The sequence below is a fragment of the Peromyscus eremicus genome, chromosome 8a, assembly GCF_949786415.1.
Source record: "Peromyscus eremicus chromosome 8a, PerEre_H2_v1, whole genome shotgun sequence".
Classification (NCBI taxonomy): domain Eukaryota; kingdom Metazoa; phylum Chordata; class Mammalia; order Rodentia; family Cricetidae; genus Peromyscus; species Peromyscus eremicus.
In genome coordinates, this window is record NC_081423.1 from 55,280,118 (window position 1) to 55,300,111 (window position 19,994).

General features: G+C 50.4%; 1 protein-coding gene across 1 annotated transcript in view; it reads left to right on the forward strand.

Annotated features, from left to right (window-relative positions):
- Nucleotides 1-17,706, forward strand: part of Wscd1 (WSC domain containing 1) — a 32,297-nt gene extending 14,591 nt beyond the window's left edge. The window contains exons 5-8 of the mRNA XM_059269489.1: nucleotides 10,026-10,185; nucleotides 11,219-11,383; nucleotides 13,847-14,047; nucleotides 16,744-17,706. Of these exons, the coding sequence (XP_059125472.1) occupies nucleotides 10,026-10,185; nucleotides 11,219-11,383; nucleotides 13,847-14,047; nucleotides 16,744-17,096 (879 nt within the window). The 3' untranslated portion in view covers nucleotides 17,097-17,706. The remainder of the gene's footprint in view (nucleotides 1-10,025; nucleotides 10,186-11,218; nucleotides 11,384-13,846; nucleotides 14,048-16,743) is intronic.
- The last annotated feature ends 2,288 nt before the right edge of the window (nucleotides 17,707-19,994 follow it).

Here is a 19,994-nt window from a genome sequence, read left to right on the forward strand (position 1 = left end):
TCCAACCCCAACTTTCTTCCGAATGTAGAATGCCACTGGTCTAGACCAGGATAAAGGCAGACTTCCCAGCAGCTTTGGTGGGGCCAGGGCCTTTCCAAAGACTGCTTTAATCTTCTCAGCAGGGGGCCCCCTCAGATCCCTTGGTGGCTGTAGGATTCAGCTCAGGTTTGCAGAGGGATAAGCTTGTACACAGGCACAGCCAGGGCTCCTGACTCTACCATCTGTGTTTTTAGACACTGCAGCCTCTCCTTGTGACAGAAAGTGAGGAAGAGGTGAGAAACATAACGGGGAAAAAGAGAAAGTGCAGTCTCCATGACTGCACGCTTGGACTCCTCCGGTTAGCTTTGAGTAAGTAATTTGTGTAGACCACAGTAAAGAGATACTAAGGCAAGTCAGCTCGCTCCTGCCTCTCTCCCACTCAGCCTCCACCCTGGGAGGCAGCTCATTGCCCTGGCTTCCTGTGGCCACTTTCAGAAACTGAATATTCAATCAGTTGCATCCTAGACTGGTCCATAACAAATCCCACAGCTACTGTTAGCACAGGACCTGCGCTCTGCTGAACTGGCCCTGCTTTGCCAGACCATCCGCCTTAGAGATCACTCCATATGGGTTTAGAAAGTGAACTCCAGTCTTTCCCAGCCTCACAGATGTCCTATAATTTATTTAACCAATCCCCTACTGTTCAGCTTTTAGATTGCGTCTAGTCATTTGCTTTTACAAACAGTGCTGCAATGACTATGTTTAGGTCATTTTGTATGAATCTGTAAGGAAAAGACCACACACACACACACACACACACACACACACACACACACACACACACACACGTACACTTTCCTGGGCGATGCTGGGTTCAGGAGGTATCTTTGTTGTTCAGTCTCTGTGGCCAGGTTGCCCTTGGCAAAGGTGGGAGGGGACATAGCCAGTCCTGGAGGGGTCTCCTTCTTTGGAGAGGGAACATCCTAGGAAAATGTTCCAGTATTCTGGCTGTGTCTCCCCCTGGGCAGCCTTCTAGAACCCAGAGAGCGCTCTGCCTGGTGGTTGCAGACAATAATTTAAAGATGAGAAACTCCTTGCTATTTTCAGCTCTCCTTCATATTTACTGGCACAAATCCACATCGCTACAGTTTTACAGTGAAGTGTGCCAGAAGATCCCCGCAGGCTCTCGGTATCATAAGCCGTTTGGCACCTTAGCACCTTGTCTGACTCCCCTGCAGATGCATCTCAAGGGCGAGTTACTGGCTTAGTTCTAGAATTTGCAGCAGGCACCGGCTCATCAGAGCCACATGGAAAAGGTGCCTAAGGTTCTCAGATGTGGCCCGTGCCCTCAGAGCGTCTAGCGTGGGAATCAGTTCACTCATCTCTTGTCGCAGCCTCCCCCGCCCACCCTCCACCCATCGGATGGAGCAGGAGGGGACATTTCCTTGAGTCCCATTGTTGAGAGCTGCAGGGGTTTGCAGCTGTGAAGGAGTCACCCTTTACAATGTTCAAGCTGAAAGTCCATTTAGCAGGATTTGGCCAAATTGCATAAGCTGGTGTTTACAGTGGTAAAATCATGTGCTGGGTGCCAGCAGAGCCCAGCGGAAGGTGAGGCTCAGCACACTGCAAGGTAGGGTTTATGGCTGGGGAGGAGCCAAGATGCATGGCTGAGTGAGGCTAGTGGCTGAAGGAGATGGAGGTGACTTAGAGGGGAGGAGGAGCTAGAGGACCTAGGGCAGTGTGAGCAGATGGATAAGGGACATTGATGGTCATTGTGTGGTAGCCACTATGTGAGGACCACAACAGTTCACTGCAAGAAGAGGCCCCTGGGAGTCATGGTGAAAGGTAGCGGGGACGGGCGGGGGGAAGGTTACAAAGAGCCTTGGATGTCTGCCTTAATGTTGAGTGGGTTGTGGGTTTTGTTTTGTTTTGTTTTAATTTTCCCCAACAGGAAACAGGAAGCTATTGATGGTACGGTAGGGAGGGGTGCTGTGAGTAGCGTGACACTCTCCATCTGTAGGCAGGATGCTTTGGACCGCAGAGAAGAGTGGAGCTGATGAAAGAGGGGTTCAAGCTGATCTTCCTGAGAGGATGGGGGACCCATCTGGGAGGAAGGTGACAAATTCTGTGTGGGTGGAGAGTGGCTTTGACCAGTAGAATTCTCTGTAGAACCTCCTAGGAGGCAGCATTCTTCAGAGTCAGCCTCGGAGACACTTGGCAAAGCCGCCACAGAAGTCAACCCATGATGTGGCTCCGGAGTAAGGGATTTCCGCTGTGGCCAGAACAGAGCCAGTAAAGTATCATCAGTGCATCAGAGTGCACCTCCGGTCCCTGGGCTGCCAACCCGTCTCCCTTGTCTTCCCCTTACACATTGGTATAATGGGACTCAAGGCCTCAGCTTGCAGATTCCTGGGCTTAGCTTCACCCCAGAGCACTGTCTCAGCCTTGGATCTTGAGGGTTGGAGAATTCATTGTTTCAGGAACCCTGCGTTGTAGGATATTTAGCAAGGACCCCAGCTTCTACCCATGAGATGCCAACAGCAACTCTCCCCTCAAGGGTCACAACTCAATTTCACACATTGGCCAAGATTGGTGGAGGGTAAGACCCACAGCCCTGGTGAGCTGACTTGAATGCGCTGCACAGCACAGCCCTGCCCTGCCCTGCCTTCCCTATTGTACTGATTTCCACTTTGCACATGAAGGCCTGGGGGTGGGGAAGGCACTGGAAGTTGGCCTGACCATGGCCTCTGCAGGGAGTCGATTCCTGACTTCCTTCCTGTACAAAGTGAGTGGGTGGTGGGACAACAGTGATGGAACGCTTGGCTGTACTTTCTTGTCCCCAATCCAAGTACTTCCTCCCTAGAGAGGCCAGTGGCAGTGTCACCACGGCAGGACTGACCAGTTCCAGCCTCATCACATCTTCACTGGGCCAGAAAATAAACTCAGATGCCGCACACAGTGGGATTGGTCAGATCCGTACAGTACAGTGTAATACAGACATCGAAAATGTGTCCAGACGTTGGGAGGTGGTGGTGCTCACCGCAGGGTGTTCATTGGGGCAGAGCTAAGCCTGAGGGTGTGAACCCAGAGCAGCAGGTGTGAGAGGTGGTGCTTGGAAGCAGAACAGAGAGACCCTCCCTGCGGCACCCCCACTTCTGAGCTACCTGCTAAAAAGCTTCTTTGTGGGCTCAGAGATAAAGATCCCTAGTTTAGCGATCGTTAGCTAACACAGATTTAAGAAGCTCCAGGAAGGTAACTGAACAATAAAGAACATTTGGGAGAAAAAGTCAGCCTCTAATGATCCGTTTTTTACTAGCATATGTTAATTATATGTAATAATGGATTTCATCCTGGCATTTTCACAGAACATAGAGTGTATTTTTACCGTAGGGGTCCATCCCATCACCTTCTCCTCTTTCCCTCCTCTTCCTCTGGATCCCTTTGCTCTTCCCACCTAGTGGTTCTTCGACTTTCACATCTTTTTTTATGTTGATATGAATTTCATTAGGGTTGTTTACAGTAGCATAGGCTCCTTACCAGTGGCTACACCACAGAAGAAAAAGAAAATGTATTTTTTTTTTTTAAACAATGTGTATGTAAGTCAGGTATGTGCAGTGAGTGCAGTGCCTACAGAGGCCAGAAGAGGGCATCAGATCCCCTACTGGACAGTTGTGAGCCACCCAACATGGAAGCTGGGAACTGAACTTCAGACCTCTAGAACAGCTCTAAACTACTCAACTATCTCTCCAGCTGCCCCTCCCCCCAAAAATGGATTTTTAAAGCCCTGTAAAATGGTCTTATCTACTTTCTGATATTCAATGTTGGAGACAGAAGGAAGCTTGCTCCTTTTCAGTCACCTTCAAGATCCTGATGCCTCCTTCATTCCATGCAAGGTTCAGGAAGCAGCCAGGGTGGGAGGTAGATACTTTCATCGCGCTGGTTCCATCTAGGGTAATTAATTTGAAGACTGATATTTGTGTGCAAGAGCAGAGACTGTTGTGGGAGTGAGAATTCTAAAATGGGAAACAGTGAAGTCTGACACTGTCTGCAGGCAGGTTACTAAGGTGTGGCTGCCCCCAGTCGCAGTGCCTGGGGAACTGGAAAGGGAGGTATGACCCCGAGCCTGTGTTTCTTCCCAGCTTACCTGCTCTGACTACATCCCCCTGAGTCCCAATAGATGGGAGATGTGTACCCCAGGGAGACCCCAGCAACTGTGCAGCACTCACGTCTCTGCCAGTGGTGGGGTCTGTGGGAGTCTGGGATCTGGGATCCTTGACATAGAAGGGTTTTGCTTTGGTTGGGCTGCATATGTGCTTTCCAGGAGCAGCTCAGGACTGGTGCTTTAAGCCAGACATGGAGGCACATAACTACAATCCTAGCACTCAGGAGGTACGGGGACTGGATGATTGTGAGTTTGAGACTAGCCTGGACTACACAATAAGATTAGATCTCAAAAAGCGAGGGCTGTGGATGTGGCTCACTTAGGGAGCTTTTGCTTAGCATGTGTAAGACCCTGGTGCCATCCCTAGTACAGCTCATAGCAGAGTCATTTAAAAGCCCGTACAGAACCTGCGATACTGAACTGTGTATGTGCTTATAAAACACTCATTGTTTTAGAGGGTTGCAAAGGTAAAAAGGTGTCGGTTACAGAAAATTTGAAGATACAAAATAGAAATAAAACTTACCTATAACTTTACTGAATCATAAAAAAAAAAAACTGAAAACATAGCAGCCTTTTGACCTTATTCTCGGTATGTGTGCAAGGGCTTTGTTTTCTAATATAAACATTGGACCATTGCATCTTACATCCATCCTCTTCTTTAGTATGACCTGTACATTTCTGTTGCCATGCTGTGATTTTTGTGGCTGTGTGGCTTTCCATTCTCCCCTGCCCTCCACTCCCCTCCCCTCCCCTCCCTGTCCCTTCCTTTCCTTTCTCTTCTCTCTCTCTGCCTCCCTTCTTTCTTTTCCTCATTTCTCCCTCCATTCTCTCCTTCTTTTTTTTGTCTTGTGTGTATGTGTGTGTATGTATGCATGCGCCCACACACACACAAACACACATGCAAGAGCTCGCATATATATATACACACACACACACACACACACCAAGGGACAACCTTGGTACCGTCCTCACCTTGGGTTTTATTAAGACAGGATCTCTCACTAGCCTGGAACTCGATAAGTAGGCTAGGGATCAACCTGCCTCCACTTCCCCAGTTCTGGGATCACACTGTGTATACCGCCGCATCTGCCTTTTTAAAATGTGGGTTCTGGAACGCAGGTCCTCATGCTTTCAAGGCAAGCACTTTACCAGTGGAGCTATCTCAGACCCACTTCCTTACTTCTTTTGTACTCTTGGTTTTCTTTCCTTACCTGTGAGCATATTCATAATTGTTTCCTTGAGCTACATTAACAAGGGAGCTAAGGATTCGTGGTTTCATATGTACACATGGAAGTACATAACGAACTTTTAATATGTTTTCCAACTATGTCTTGCCCTTCTCAAGTTGGTCCAAAGAGGGACTTGAACTTGTGATCATTTGAGTCCTAGTCCCTGCCTGCTATTCATTTGTGATGCTGGCTAGTCCTGTCACCCCCGTCCTCCACCTTTGTGCTGGATGGAGTGAGAATGTCTGCGAGAAAGTGGCACAGATCCAGTGATGTCATGATTTATGTTTTGTGGTGCCTCCCGAGTAGCCCATTGTCCAGATGGTGATTGTGACAATGATTATTTCTCCAAGTCTTCTGGCTCCTTTGCTGGTGGGACATGTTTGAGGGGCTGCCTCAGGAGGAGCTGGTTCTTGCCCTGATGGTTGGATGCCAGGCCTCTGGGTTCCTGGTGGTTGGGTGGATCTTTTCCAGTTCCTCTGTCGGATGGCATTTGGTTTTCATGGAAGGTATTCTCTGGGAAGTTGGTCTAGTTTGTCTATTGCCCATGGACTCGGGTCTTCCCAAAGCCATGACACCCCTACTGATACTCATAAGTCTCCTGGTGACACTCAGACTTTTCTCCTAAGCCACCATGTTTGGACTTTTCTTGTGCCCATAGTATGCATGTGTGGAAAGGGCCTGACAAGTGAGAGCTTTACACTGAGTGGATGCTGGAGATCTAGCCCAATTCTTTGAGCCTTACCCACACCCCCACCATCACAGCTGTTGAGTACTCTCTGAAAGGCACCCAGAGCTCATTTCAGCTCCTGGATCCCACTCCCACGAATAGAGATATCCACAACCACAGGCCAGGCCTTTGCTCATGGCTCCCTGCAAGCCACAGAGCCCTAGTCGCTGTCTCAAGACCTGGTCCTTGCCTGATGCCCTCTCCTAGGTCAGGCTCAGTCCCATCCTGCCCTAGTCCCCATCCCAGGCAGGTGCAGGATCAAGAGCAGGCTGTGCATCCATCCTGTCCGAGGATGCAGACCTAGCGGGCTCTCCTCACTCTCTGCTTGATTCCAACAACCCCACGTCATTCTCAGGCTTTCTGCTTGCTTTTTCTGCCTGGCTTTTTTCGACTTGTTCCCCACCCCCCTTTTCCTCTGTCTTTTTCTCCCATTGAAGGTTGGAGTGGGGGCAGGGGCATGGGAGAGCTGAAAGTTGGAAGAGAGATAAGATTCATCAATATTTAATTTTTATGGAAATCGTGTCCTCGAAATCCCATGGGGCTGAAAATTGTTCTGTGTTTTCAGGATCCACTGATGTCGCCGAGGCGGTTATGTTGTAAATAAAACTGCATTACTGTGTGCAGCTCTCCCGTTGCTCTGCAAACACCCGGAAACTTGACAGTTTAATCCACTCAGGGAAGCAAAAAGGTTTGGGTCACTGGTGGGGGCAGTGACAGGCATATGAGACTGGCAGCCCTGGGATATTGAGAATGGAAGGCTCAGCCTCAGCAGCACCAGTGCCCCTGGGGAGAGCCAAGAAGGAGCCCTCAGACCTCAACCTCAGGCTGGGGAGACTGCTGGCCTCGCCAGGGATCCCAAGATAGCAGGGCCCTGGGCTTGCAAGGGGGGGGGGGGGGGCGGAGGTTGAGGCTGGCTCAGAGGTAGCTGCTTTCTCCTCCCTCATAGCCTTTGATGCTCTTGACCTTAGCTAGCAGCAATATGGCATGGTTTGTTGCCAATAGCTTTTGATGGTGGTAGAATCTAGAAAGGATGCATTTTTATTCATTCATTCATTCATTTGCTCATTCATTCATTAACTCATTCATGTGTTTGTTCATCCATCAAACACTTACTAAAAATCTGCCACACACTAGACACTGTTTTAGACCCTGAGGATGCAGCAACATGCAGGACACAGAAATCCCTTCCCTGTTTACGTCCTCGTGAACAGAGCAGACAACAAACCAGGAAAGGAAATAAAACAGACAGTATGCTGTGCGGTGGTGAGTACGGCGTGAAGAAAAAGGCAGGGAAGGCAGCAGGCGTTTACACACGAGACGTTCATCCTTAGATGTTTCACAGCAGCTTTATCCACAGTGGCTAAAACCTGGAAGCAGCTCGGATGGCCGTCAGAAAGTGAACTGGTCAACCCGTGGTCCATCCACACGTGGCATTCTGTGTGACAGTCAGAAGCTACCGATGTGTAAGGTGATGGGGATGGATTAAACAAATGGTTTTCTGAATGAAAGAAGCCAGGTTTACAAAAATACACACCCTGTGATCCTATTTATACGACGCTCTAGAATGGATGCCGCTGATCTGCGGTGATCGAAAGCAGGGTAGCAGTTGCTTAGGCTGAGGGAGGGAGAGATGTAGGAGAAAGAACAGTAGAACCTCTAAGTGGGTGGAAATGCTGCCTCCCTCAGTGTGTGTTCATCATAGCTGACCAAGCTATGGATTTGGGATCAGAGCATTTCATTGGGAACTTAATAAGCAGTATTCGCACAGAGCCAAGGGGAAGGTGGGAGGGCACTGTAGTTTGGAAAGGGGTAGGCAGAGGAGGCCTCACTGAAATGGCGGCTGGAAGAAAGTGAGAGAGGGTGTGTGGGGAGGAATATCCCAGGCCCTTGGAATAGCAGGTGCAAAGGCCCTGGGGTGGGAGGCTGACTCAATAGCCCAGGAACAGAGCGAGCCTTTGTCTTAGCTGACTCAGACTGCTGCATCAGCACCATGGACTGGACAGAACAAACAACAGGTGTTAACCCTCACATAGCTCTGGAGGGGAAAGCTGGAACCATGACTTGGAGGTACCAGCAGCCTTGGTTTCTCCTAAATCCTCTCTCCCTGACCTGTGTCTCCCAGCGTTGTTAGATGCTTGCCTGTCCTTCCTGTGAGGACAGCAGTCACAGTGAAGGGCCATCCCAACCTAATGGCTTCATTTCAATTAACTCTATAAAGACCTGGTTTTTAAAACTCCACCATCACAGGCTGTGTGGGCTGGAATGAGCAAGCCACCACCAAGCCACTGTGTGCTCCCAGAGGGCAACATGGGGGCCTGGGAGCCTGCACTAGGGTGAAGGTTCTACTGAAGGACAAGGCAGGACACTGGTGTGGTGAAGAGAGGGGGTGAAATTGCAGGGACCATACCACTTTTCACCAGTTCACATCCACAGGGACTCTTACTTCCAGAAAAGCTGGCTAGTCAGGCCACCAAAGGGGCTTATTTGTAAAGCAGTGTGGGGCCCATGTGTAGAATTGACTTAAAGACACAGTGGGGCCTGTCAGTCCCTTGTGACAGTGAGCACAGTGCCATCCTCGTATGAAGAAGGATGAAGGAGATGGGGGACAGGAGTTTCTGGGCTCAGAGGAGAGGGTCTCCTGTGCCGTGGGAGTCAATGATTAGCGTTTCTTCCTGAGTGCATCCCCCAGGCTCCGCTTCGCCTTCCCTGGCTGCGACACTATCTCTTGTCTAACACAAGTGCATAGCTCCTCAGCTTTACCAAGCCACGCACAGAAAACGCTATTGATTTTCCTTATTTATTTATGAGATTTCTTGCTGTGGGCAAAAAATAAAAAGGTTTGTGCAGCGGCTCCCTTCGCAGCAAACACCATCCTCCCCCCCACTGCCTCCTTTTGTCACACAGGTTCTGTGTCTAAGAAGCCTACTGTGCCCCTTGGGAGGCATGGGGTGGGGCTGAATGTCCGTCCTACTGCCTGGCACATAGTGGGTGCTCATAGACATGTGTTAGGGGAATGGGTGCATTATTTTTTTTTTGAACAAGCTGTGGTAAACACTCAAAAGGATAAGAAAGCCAAATATGTCCCATTCCTATGTGGAATGCCTACTGTGTGCCTGGTTAAGCATCTTGTCCGTTGTTGCACAAGTGAGCCAGAATTCACATGCAGGCCTTCAGGATTCTCTTTCTGCTATATGATGCAGACACCCCAAAGGGGAACAAAAACCCACTTGAGAGCTGACTGAACCCTCAAAAAGAGGTGCGTCCAGTCTCTGTCTGGTGGAGACTTTCCGTTTTCAGAAAGGCCTCACCCATCATCTGAGCATGTCAGGGAGGAACAAGATTTGTGTTTCTCTACTCTTCAGTCTTTGGAAAAAAGACCACAGGGTCTGTCCCCACTCTGTTGTGGGACTCTAGGCCAAGGGTTGGCTTTTGTTCCTTTCCGGGGGGCATAGTTAGCTAGGGGAATTGGGGCCCCTCTCAGGGCTTAAGGTCTGTTGTCTAATGATGCGGCACATCGTGCCCTGAGCTGCCCTGTGGCATCAGAGCTGGCTACCTGTCCTCACGAGTTCACATATGTGGGTCTCTTCCCTGATGTCCTCACCCACCCTGCCACTCCTGCCAGACGCCTAGCCGCATCCCGGGTCCCGTTCCAGGATCTGCCCAGCGTTCTGTGCTGTGCACCTTCTCCAGTGGTGACGCTCAGGCAGTGTGGTGACAGCTGGCTTGTCTCCCGTCCACTCTGAGCTCCTGCAGGGCAGAAGTCACAGCTCACATCTGTGACTACCTCAGGTTTGGACACAGAGCCTGGTGGTCGTCCCTGCTGACTCTGTGTGAGTGGCAGCACCTCCACAGCATGCAGCTCACACCTGGACTGCAGGTACAAGCCACTCACTCCCTTACCTCACGCTCTTCCTCTCCTTCCCTACAGGAGTTTCCTCTGGCCATCCTCCGGGGCTGGGACTGCTACTGTGCCTACCCTACCCCCCAGTTCAGCCTGCGGGATGCTGTGGATGGAGCATTGTGCACCCAGGCCCCTGAGGCTCAGGGGCTACCTGGCTACTGTGAGGTCTACCAGACACCTGTACAAGGTGAGCTCTGCATACCTCCTGGACTGTGGCATTGGTCTGGAGCAGTGGCTTTCAACCTTCCGAATGCTGTGACCCTTTAATACAATTCTTCATGTTGTGGTGATCCCAACCATAAATCTGTTCTCATTGCTACTTCATAACTGTAATTTTGCTACTGTTATGGATTTTAGTGTAAGTATCTGATATTTCTGACCATCTTAGGCTGTCAAATCTATGAAAGGGTCATTCAAACACCAAAGGGTTCATGACCCACTGGTTGAGAATTGCTTGTCTGAGCCCAAAGAGCTCCCAAGGCTAGAAAGACTAAGTGTGCTTGACTGTGAAGCCACAGGGCAAAGGGTATGTTGAGTTCCCTGTGTCCCTTCTCAGCGGATAAGGGAGAGAAAAGGGAGGGTGAGGCCAGGCTCCTTTTGAAAATATGAGCCATTGAGGATGGTAGAGGAAGAGACAGAGAAGAAGAGCAGAGTGGGGGGCCTCAGGGGATAACTCAAGACTCAGGCACAGGAAGGGTCTCAGAAGCCTCCATGTGCTAGCAATCCCCCTGGGGTGAGCAGCATCACATTGGCCTCTGCTGGGCCTAGGGACTGATGGGGAAGACTAGCTCAAAGGGAGAGGCATCCCACTATTTTCCAGTGCTTCCAGAGATTGTCCCCTAGTGACTCGTACTTCTTCCAGCAGCCCTGGGGAGGGAACATAAGAAGCACAGTTGTTGGCCTGAAGTCAGCCCAGCTTCAGTTTATTGCACTGCAGTGGCATGGCTGGGTCCAGACACAGCCCTGTCCACCTCCCCTAGCAGAATCTGGAGTTCTCTGTGTTATGCCAAGAGGCTGTGGCTGTCCCATAGAGACAGAGTAGGGTGAGCATCCCCAGCCACCAGGGATGGGAGGTTTTATCCCATCACCAGCCACTCACCTGCATAGCAAGGTGTAGGTGACAAATGGCTTCATCGCCAGTCCCTGTCCAGAGGACTCCAGCAATAGCTCTGAGATCACAGTGCGGGTGAGTGACTCCATGGTGACTTATGGACTTTCAGACACCCGGTGCACAGACAGGAGGTTCCTGCCCAACAAGTCTAAGGTGTTCGTGGCTCTGTCGAGCTTCCCGGGAGCTGGGAACACGTGGGCGAGGCACCTGATCGAACACGCCACTGGCTTCTACACAGGAAGCTACTACTTCGATGGAACCCTATACAACAAGGGTAAGCCAGGTTGCTGGGGGAGAAGAGGCAGCCCCGTACGGTCCCCTCACAAATCAGCTCTCCTCAGAGCACTAGAATTTTCCCATAGCTCCCCAGTCATTAAGGGTGAAAGTTAATCTGTTCATTCCTCTTTTTTTCCAGGCAAAGGGGTAGCTCATCAAAATGCAGTTGCTTTTTTTTTTTTTTAAATTGGTCCAGAAGTGCTCAAGAACTTTATGATTTCTAATCTTTAATCTTTCCCTTGTAGAAATAAGAGGTCTCGTTATGCTGAGTAAATTAACTTAAATGGCTCAAGTTTGCCTGCTGCTCAAGAATGAAGACCCTCAGACAAGTCAAGTGGCATCTAAATCTGGCAAAATGTATTTCCCAGTTGTCAAGTGGCACAGCATTTGCTCTGGGTTTCTGAACCAGCATTGGGTTTGCAAAAGAAGCCGACACTGTCGGAAACAAAACAACCCAGAGGGACAGATGCGTCTGTGTTTGGCAGCAAGTTCTTAAACTGGCTGTGCATGGGTAGTAGCCCAGCCCCTCTTCCTTGAGATATTGAGGGCACCTGCAGATGCAGGAGCCAGTTGCTAGATAAGCATATGGGCCTGCTTTCTCTGGCTGGACCCAGGCTGCAGTGACCTACAATGTTTGCCTAGAAGGCCTGTACCAGCTGCCGGGATATACATGTAGATAAGTAGCCAAAGAGTGGAACAGCCAATTTTAGGGCTGCCAAGAGGCACCTGGGCTGTGGGCTCTCACACATGGCCTGACAATTCATTTAGCTATAGTTTGAATCTTCCTCTTATGGCATCCTAGCCTGTCTGGTAAGATCAATCAAGGCAAAAAGCTTCTGGTGTTTGACCCATGGCAGCAGTAAGCTTTGGTGGGTAACCCCCAATTCCAGGTTTGAGAGTTGCATTTTCCAGGCACCAAGGAAGCACCGATGCCACTGTAGGTATGGATGCTTTGAAACCTCTACCGAAGGGAGGCATCTGGATTCTGTTTCCGAAACCCCAAGACAAGCTTGAGGAGATTTAAGGAGCCTGTTCTATGAGCTGGGTGTCCTGGGTGAGGCCGACCTATGGGCTAAGGACCCCAGATGACATATTTCCAGAAAGCCTCCAGAACATGCCACTTTGTGGGCTCTTCTGCTCTGCTCCCTTAAGCCCCTGTGCTCTGCACTTGGGCCACACCACCTTCTAATCCAGAGCATTAAGGTCAGGGTCTGCTCTTGTTCCTTCATTGCTGTCGGATTCATCCTTCCTGTCGCTGTGACCAAGTACAGTGGAAAAAGTAACTCAAGGAAGGAAGGAAGGGTTTATTTGGCTCACAGTTTGAAATGGAGTTAGAGAAGCAGGAGACTGCGGTGGCTGGTCATACTAGATCTATCCGTGGTCAGCAAGAAGAAAAGCAATGAATATCGGTACTCAGCCAGCTCCCTCCTCTTATGTGATCCAGGACCCCAGTTCAGGGAATGGTGTCACCTTCCTTTAGGGGGGGGTCTGCCTTGCTCAATTAACCCAATCAAGGTAGTCCCCCATGGACATGGCCAGTGCTACATCCCTCACAGGTGTACCCAGAGGCTTGTCTCCTAGCTGAGCCCAGTCTTACCAAGTTGACAGCACCAGCCATCAACTGATCCAAAGTTCAATACAGGAGCCACGAGGACCTTATGGAACCCTATGACTCTGGGGACCAATGAGTCCAGTCTGATCTTTTCAATCGGTTGTCAGTCAGATTCTGAGTACTCAGTGCTTTACCAAAGATCCAAGGGAGGGTGTGGGTAGTAGAGATATTGGTTTGGGGGACAACTCTCCATTCATGGAAGTGGATCCTGAAGTGCTGTGAGTGAGGCCTTCACCAGACCTGCCCTGGATCCTGTAGTACAGAATCTCTACTCATATGATAGTCAAGGACCTGAGATAGGATATGGTATGAGTCATAGAGAGTCGACCATTGTTTACAGCCACTGACAATGATAGCTGTCTTGTCTCTACTGGAGAGGTGGCTAGAAGATAGGGCCTTCACAGGAACACTCAAGGGTACGTGGACAGAGCTCTAGCACAGTAGTCAGGTTGCTGTGTGATATTGTGTAGGTCACACACCCACTCTGAGCCTCATCTGGGCCAAAATTCTATACAGTGCTCCTCTGACATTATCTCCCTGGAAAGTCCAACTTGTGTGTCACCTTCTATATCTATAGTTGTTGGGACCCTGCCTTTTTGAGTCCCAGGGACTGCAGGAGGTAATGTGCCTCATGCTGATATGAACATCATCTTCTCTACTAATAGACACCTCCTGTTCACACTTGCCCTGAGACAAGAGTCACTCCTGTGAAGACCTCTCCTGTCCCCATCCATAGATCCCCAGCACCCCCTCAGATGCTTCAGTTTGTGTTATCGTAGACATGGGATCACCACAAGGGGGACTGAGGGTACCTTCCTCCACAGAGGCCCTCCCATTCCTCCCGAGCAGGGTTCAAGGGTGAGAAGGACCATTGGCGGAGCCGACGCACCATCTGTGTGAAGACACATGAGAGCGGCCAGAGGGAGATCGAGATGTTCGACTCCGCCATCCTGCTGATCCGGAACCCCTACAGATCTCTCGTTGCCGAGTTCAACAGGAAATGTGCTGGACATCTGGGATATGCCCCTGACCGCAACTGGAAGAGCAAAGGTGAGGGACAGAGGGCGGGAGCAGGGGACTGACAGGTGTGGCAGAGTGGTGCGGGATCAGAATACACGCTCCTGGCTGTGGAAAGGCCTGGTTGCGCTCACTTCTTCCCCATCCTCTCCAAGCCTGCTCTGTCCACACAGTGTGGCATTTTATGTGACTGCCATGCAGATGGCAAGCCAGATTTCTCCTCTGTCCACCCCCAGGCGGGGGATGAGGTCGTATAGACCTAGGATTTGCCTTAGACCTGAGACACCCCTAGGTGCACATGGCCCTGTCTGCCTCTCTGCCTGAATTAACAAGGTCCTCCTTTAGAAAAGGAGGCTATACTCACATGCTGTTCAGAAATGAGAAGACAAAGATAATGTGCATGCCGGGTCTGCGTCCAGGGTTCGGCATGACAGTCATTCCTAAGCTGCCTTCACTGACTCTACTGTGTTCTGAAGGAGAATCACTGCCCGTGTAACTTTCCAGATGAGCCCAGAGGGTAATTTGATTTGTCCAGGGCACTTGGGTGGTAGGTGGCAGAGCTGGGCCTTAATCCTGCTTCCTAGACAGCTTAGACTACTGCAACGAGACACCAGAGAGGGAGGCTTAAATAATAGTTCTTTATTCTTCATGGTTCTGGAAGCTGAATGATTCAGTGTCTGGTGAGGCCCTTCTCCCAGCTTCCAGACAGCACTCCATGGCCATATGGCCGAGACCCTCTTCTTGTAGGGACACTAATCCCATCTCAAGAGCCACACCCTCATGATCTCATCTAACCTAGATGGTCTTCCAAAAGCCTCTTCTATATGCACCATCATATTCAGGTCTAGGGACTTCAATATATGTTACAAACATTCAGCCATAGCACCCTCATTTCCTGACTTGGGATGGAAGCTCTCTTCATGGAGTCAGCCTATTGACCTCAGCTCCTAAAAATGCTACCGTTTGTCAGGCCCTACCTGAAGAGCCTGCCCTTGAAGCGCTACCGTCTGGCCCTTGTCCCCCTCCATTCATACATTGAACCCTAGTCCTCAGGATGATGACATCTGGAGGTGACAGTGTCAGTGAAGTCATGAATGAAACTCGACCCAGGACAACACTGGGTGGAGATGCTGCAGGGCCAGCGCCAGATGAACCTGTGCTTTCCGGAGCTGACTGGTGACCTGATGGTTTTCAGTCAGCCCCTTCCCTATTGCCTTCTGCCTAGACCAGACCCCAACAGCCATCCTTAGCTGCTTTTAGGCATGCAGAGACAGTGGCAAGGGATCAGTCCCCATCAGCCTATAATACTCATGCTGAACTCGGACCCTCCATTGACTCCTACAAGCCTTAAAACCCTGAGCAAGCTTCAGCTTTCCCCCCAGAGACCAGTTTTTTTCATCTTCAAGCCACGAATTGTCTGATCTCATAAGATTATTTTGAAGATGACAGGAAGCAAACCATAGTATGCCAGGCATATCAATAGCTCAATTATGGAAACTCTTAGACAATATGGAAATATTTTAGGCAAAATATTGTTCAGCTTAGACTGTTTTGGAACTTTCTATATAGCCCAGGCTGACTTGGAACTCACAATTCTCTATTTCAGCCTCTGGAGCGCTGGGACTATATGTGTGTAATAGGTCTGCTGCACCTAATTGGAAACTCTTAATTGAGACCATTTTTGTTTTCGTACTCTGCACTCTTCAAAAATAATTTCTTTATGTTGTAAAAAAAAAGGGGGGGCATCTCATGGTATAGATCTACAAAAGCTTGAGGCCACCCTCTTGTCTATGGCTTCATTCTGCATCCTGCCTCCCAACAATGTCACGGGTTCAATTCAGCCATCATGATGACAAGGCCGCCACATGCATACTTCACACACCACATTCTGTTAGCACAATAGACCAAACTGCTCAGCACCCACATCTCACTAGGGCCCAGGAGCTGATGGCATACATTAACCATTAGTCATCATACAGCAGTGGTTCTCAACCTTCCTAAAGCTGAGATCTTTAATACAGTTCCTCATGTTGTGGTGACCTCCAACCATAAAATTATTTTTGTTGCTACTTTATAACTGTAATTTTGTTATTGTTATGAATCATAAGGTAAATATCTATGTTTTCTGATGGACTTAGGCAACCCCTGTGAAAGGGTCATTAAGCATCCCAAAGGGGTCGTGACACACAGGTTGAGAACCACTGCCCTAGAGGATGTAGGCAAGTTGGTCCAGATGGCAGGCAGTAGAGCCATGAACCTTGCCCTTTCCTTAAAATTTGATGTGCCCAGGAGCCCGGGACAAGGTCAAGATGCTCAAGGGGTCATCTGCACAGAGATGGATTGCTTGGGTTTCCTCCTGATTTTGATCCTTTTATCTTGCTTTGTCATCGTGCCCCAGGGCCCACAGGCCCACCCACACTCCTCCTTGTCCAGGATGGTCCCAAAGGTCAAAGAACTCACAGCATACAGGAGAGGACCCGTTTTCGCTTGGCATATGGTGGGCTATATTCATCGTGACTTGGGACCCAGGATCACTGTCTTCCAGGCAGACCTAGGACTCTCCCAAGTTGCACCTGACAGGAACCCTTTATTCGCACTGGACACCCAAGTGGGTCATCCCGGGGTAGTAAGAGGTCAAAACCTGGCAGCACCTGTCTCCTAGGCAGGCCCTCCAGAGCCAGTAACCCCAGGAGGCAGCTCTGATGTCAGTACTTCTCTCCCTGTTCCAGAATGGCCGGACTTTGTCAACAGCTATGCCTCCTGGTGGTCCTCACACGTCCTAGATTGGCTCAAGTACGGGAAGCGGCTGCTGGTTGTGCACTACGAGGACCTGCGACGCAGCCTGGTGCCCACGCTGCGGGAGATGGTGGCCTTCCTCAACGTCTCTGTGAGCGAGGAGCGGCTTCTCTGTGTGGAGAACAACAAAGAGGGTAGCTTCAGGCGGCGTGGCCGGCGCCCTCACGACCCAGAGCCCTTCACCCCGGAGATGAAGGACTTGATCGATGGCTACATCCGGACAGTGGACCAAGCCTTGCGTGACCACAACTGGGCGGGGCTGCCCAGGGAGTATGTGCCCAGATGATAGGCCCACCCTGGCTACCTGCTCCTGCTGAGATGCTGAACACTGCTCTTAGGGCACTGATCTGTGGACCCCTGGGATGCATGGCTGCTGGCACACCGTCAGCAAGGTGTTCTTGTGGATGCTGCTTCATGTGCAGGGGTGGGTCTTGAGCAGCACCAAGCCTACCCAGACAGATGCACATCACAGAACACCCCTTGCCAGACACTTACACATCCTCAGACACACCTAGACATCCTTCAACATTCACAGTGCCCATTTTAATGTGCCTAAGCCACTTGAGTAGGGTGGGTCAGACACTCCCAGCTTTGCACACACAGCCCGGTATGGACACATACACACAGGTGCCAGGGTGTATGCTTACAGAGACTGGATATCTGCCTCATACATACATATGTGCACACACTTAAGGCTCTGGGAGGCCCTGGGCTTCCAAGGTCCAGCTGGGCATAAACTGGCTTTTTGGGGTCCCTGGCTCTGGAATACTGGACGGGACTGGCAGTATTGCTCTGAGCCGTACAGTGGGGACTGGGGGTGGATGGAGGTGCACAGACAGACTGTCGCTGATGGGTACTGTGTGACCCTGGCTGCGTGTCTGACATCCCATAAACATGTGTGCTGTGACATCCTGGCACTGCAAACACTGTGTCTCTGCTTCTCTCTTCTCCATGGATGGACATTGACAACACTGTGTGGCAGCATGGGGCCCACTTCTGCCCCCCACCCCCACTCCTGCAAGCACACATGCTGCCCTTAGAATAGCCACTGCTGTTCAGCACAGCCCTGTTACCCTCTTTTAGCTAACACCACCAGGGCATCTAAGGGTGGTCCGCTTGCTCCTCCATCCAATTGGCTTGGGAAGCTGGGGCATCAAACCCTGCCTGTAAGGAGTGAGGGCCAGAGGATGGGATGGCAGCTTGACCTCTAGGGGATCTCCAGACTCAAGGGAGACCACATGCCAACAAGAGGGGTCTGTGGTGGGTATGAGACCCTCAGTGGTATGTCTCAGGGACCACTAGGACCAGTTGCCCCAGACAGTAGGAAGCCCGTGCTCTGGGGAGGTCACACTGAAAGGTCTATGCAAACCAAGTAGAGAGACATCCACCTTCCTTCTCAGCACTTCAGAGGTAGAAGCAGTAGAATCTAGCACTCGGGCTCATCTTCAGCCACATAGTGAATTTGAAGCTAGCCTGGGCTATACACACACACACACACACACACACACACACACACACACACATACACACACACACAAAAGTGCTATGTGTTCCTCAAGAGGCTTGGCAAACCCTCTGCCTCTCCCCAGGTGATAGAGTCCTCCCTGATACTGCATCCCCTCTGGCACTGCCTGTCACTGCTGCCATGTCACTGGCTCTGCCACACCCTCTGGCTTTATTTCTGTAGCCAACATTGTTCCCCATCCTTGGTCCATTGCTTTCATCAAAGGGCAGTGAGATACTGAAATGGTCTTCCTCAGTCACCCCCACTCTGCCCTCTGTGCGACCCATAGGGAGAAGATGGGTGTGGCAACTCCCTCCTCTTGCCCCCTTCCTGCCAATCTCACCAGCTGTGGCACTGTCCCAGGGGTCATGGAAAACACATTCCAGTCACAGAGGAATGTATGTGTTGTGTGGTCTCCAAAGGCCTGAGCTACCTCCCCGGGGATCTTCAGGGAATGCTTCATAAAGTCATGAGGTGGTTTCAAATGATAATGGCCACTGCTAAGAAAGGAAGGAGAGTCGGATGGAGAGTAGCACGTGCACATGTGTGGAGGTCCGGAGGCCCAGGAACCCAGGCGTGCTTGCAAAGCGATGGGCTAGCCCTAAGTGCAGGTCCCTTTACAGATGCAGTGGGAGGAGGGAGCAGGTAGGTGAGGACAGAGGAGGGACATAGAAATGGACTTTGCTCTCACAGCCTTTTAGTGTTCAGCCCAACCTGCCACCTGAGACCAGAATAACTGCTTATGCTCACAGTCTTCTAGGGTCACCTTTGCGGCATGTCTTGTGCTCAGAAATGGGTGTAGTTTGCGAGCAAGGCACAGGAGAGGGAGTAAGGGGTGGGGAACTGGTGAAGAGCAGGGTGGGTCTGAGCTCCAGAGGACTTCTCCATGAGAGGTGACCCCGACAGGGCATAGGGTCTTGCCCTTGGAAGGCCCTCGGGGAGACATCCCTCAACCCAAGCAAAGCTATATAGAAGGAGAAACAGTGTGGACAGTTGAAGGATGGTCATGGGAAGGCCCCAACCTGCTCCCTGGCTAGATAGGAGTCCCTATCTGGGGTTTATAGGGTGGTAGGATGTACCCCAGAACTGCCTCCTCCGGCTGTGTATCTGCTCCTAAACTTCCATGTCCTTCCTATAGAGTTCTAATCACACCCTGCCTCCTGCCTACAAGTCTTCTTCTCACATCCATGTCTTTTTATTTTGTTTTGTAACTCACTAAGTTTAATTAGAGTTGTCTATGAAACCACAGGTTTGAAACTATTTCTTGAGGCATGGTGAGCTCATCAGTGAGTCCACAACTGAAGACAGTATCTGCCCTATCCCCAGAATCCATCAGTATCCCGTTGTTTAGCAGTGAGGAGTAGAGCCCTTTGGGACAAATGCCCCTATATATGACTGGCTATTAACAGGCCTAGTCTGATAGAGGCCCATTGTAAGCAGCCACTGCTGCTGTGAGGTCATGATTCCATTGTGTGTCATGGTCAGAAGACACCATTTCATAGCTCTATAGTTCTACCTCTTGTAGTTCTTATATTCCTACCACCCCCTGCTTCTGAATTGTTCTCTGATCCTCAGAGATAGTGGTTTGAACATCCTTCTGAGAGCTGAGCACATGACCATCACTTATTCTCAGTATCTTGAGCAGCCATGAGTCTCTTTATTTATCACCTTTCAGAGAAG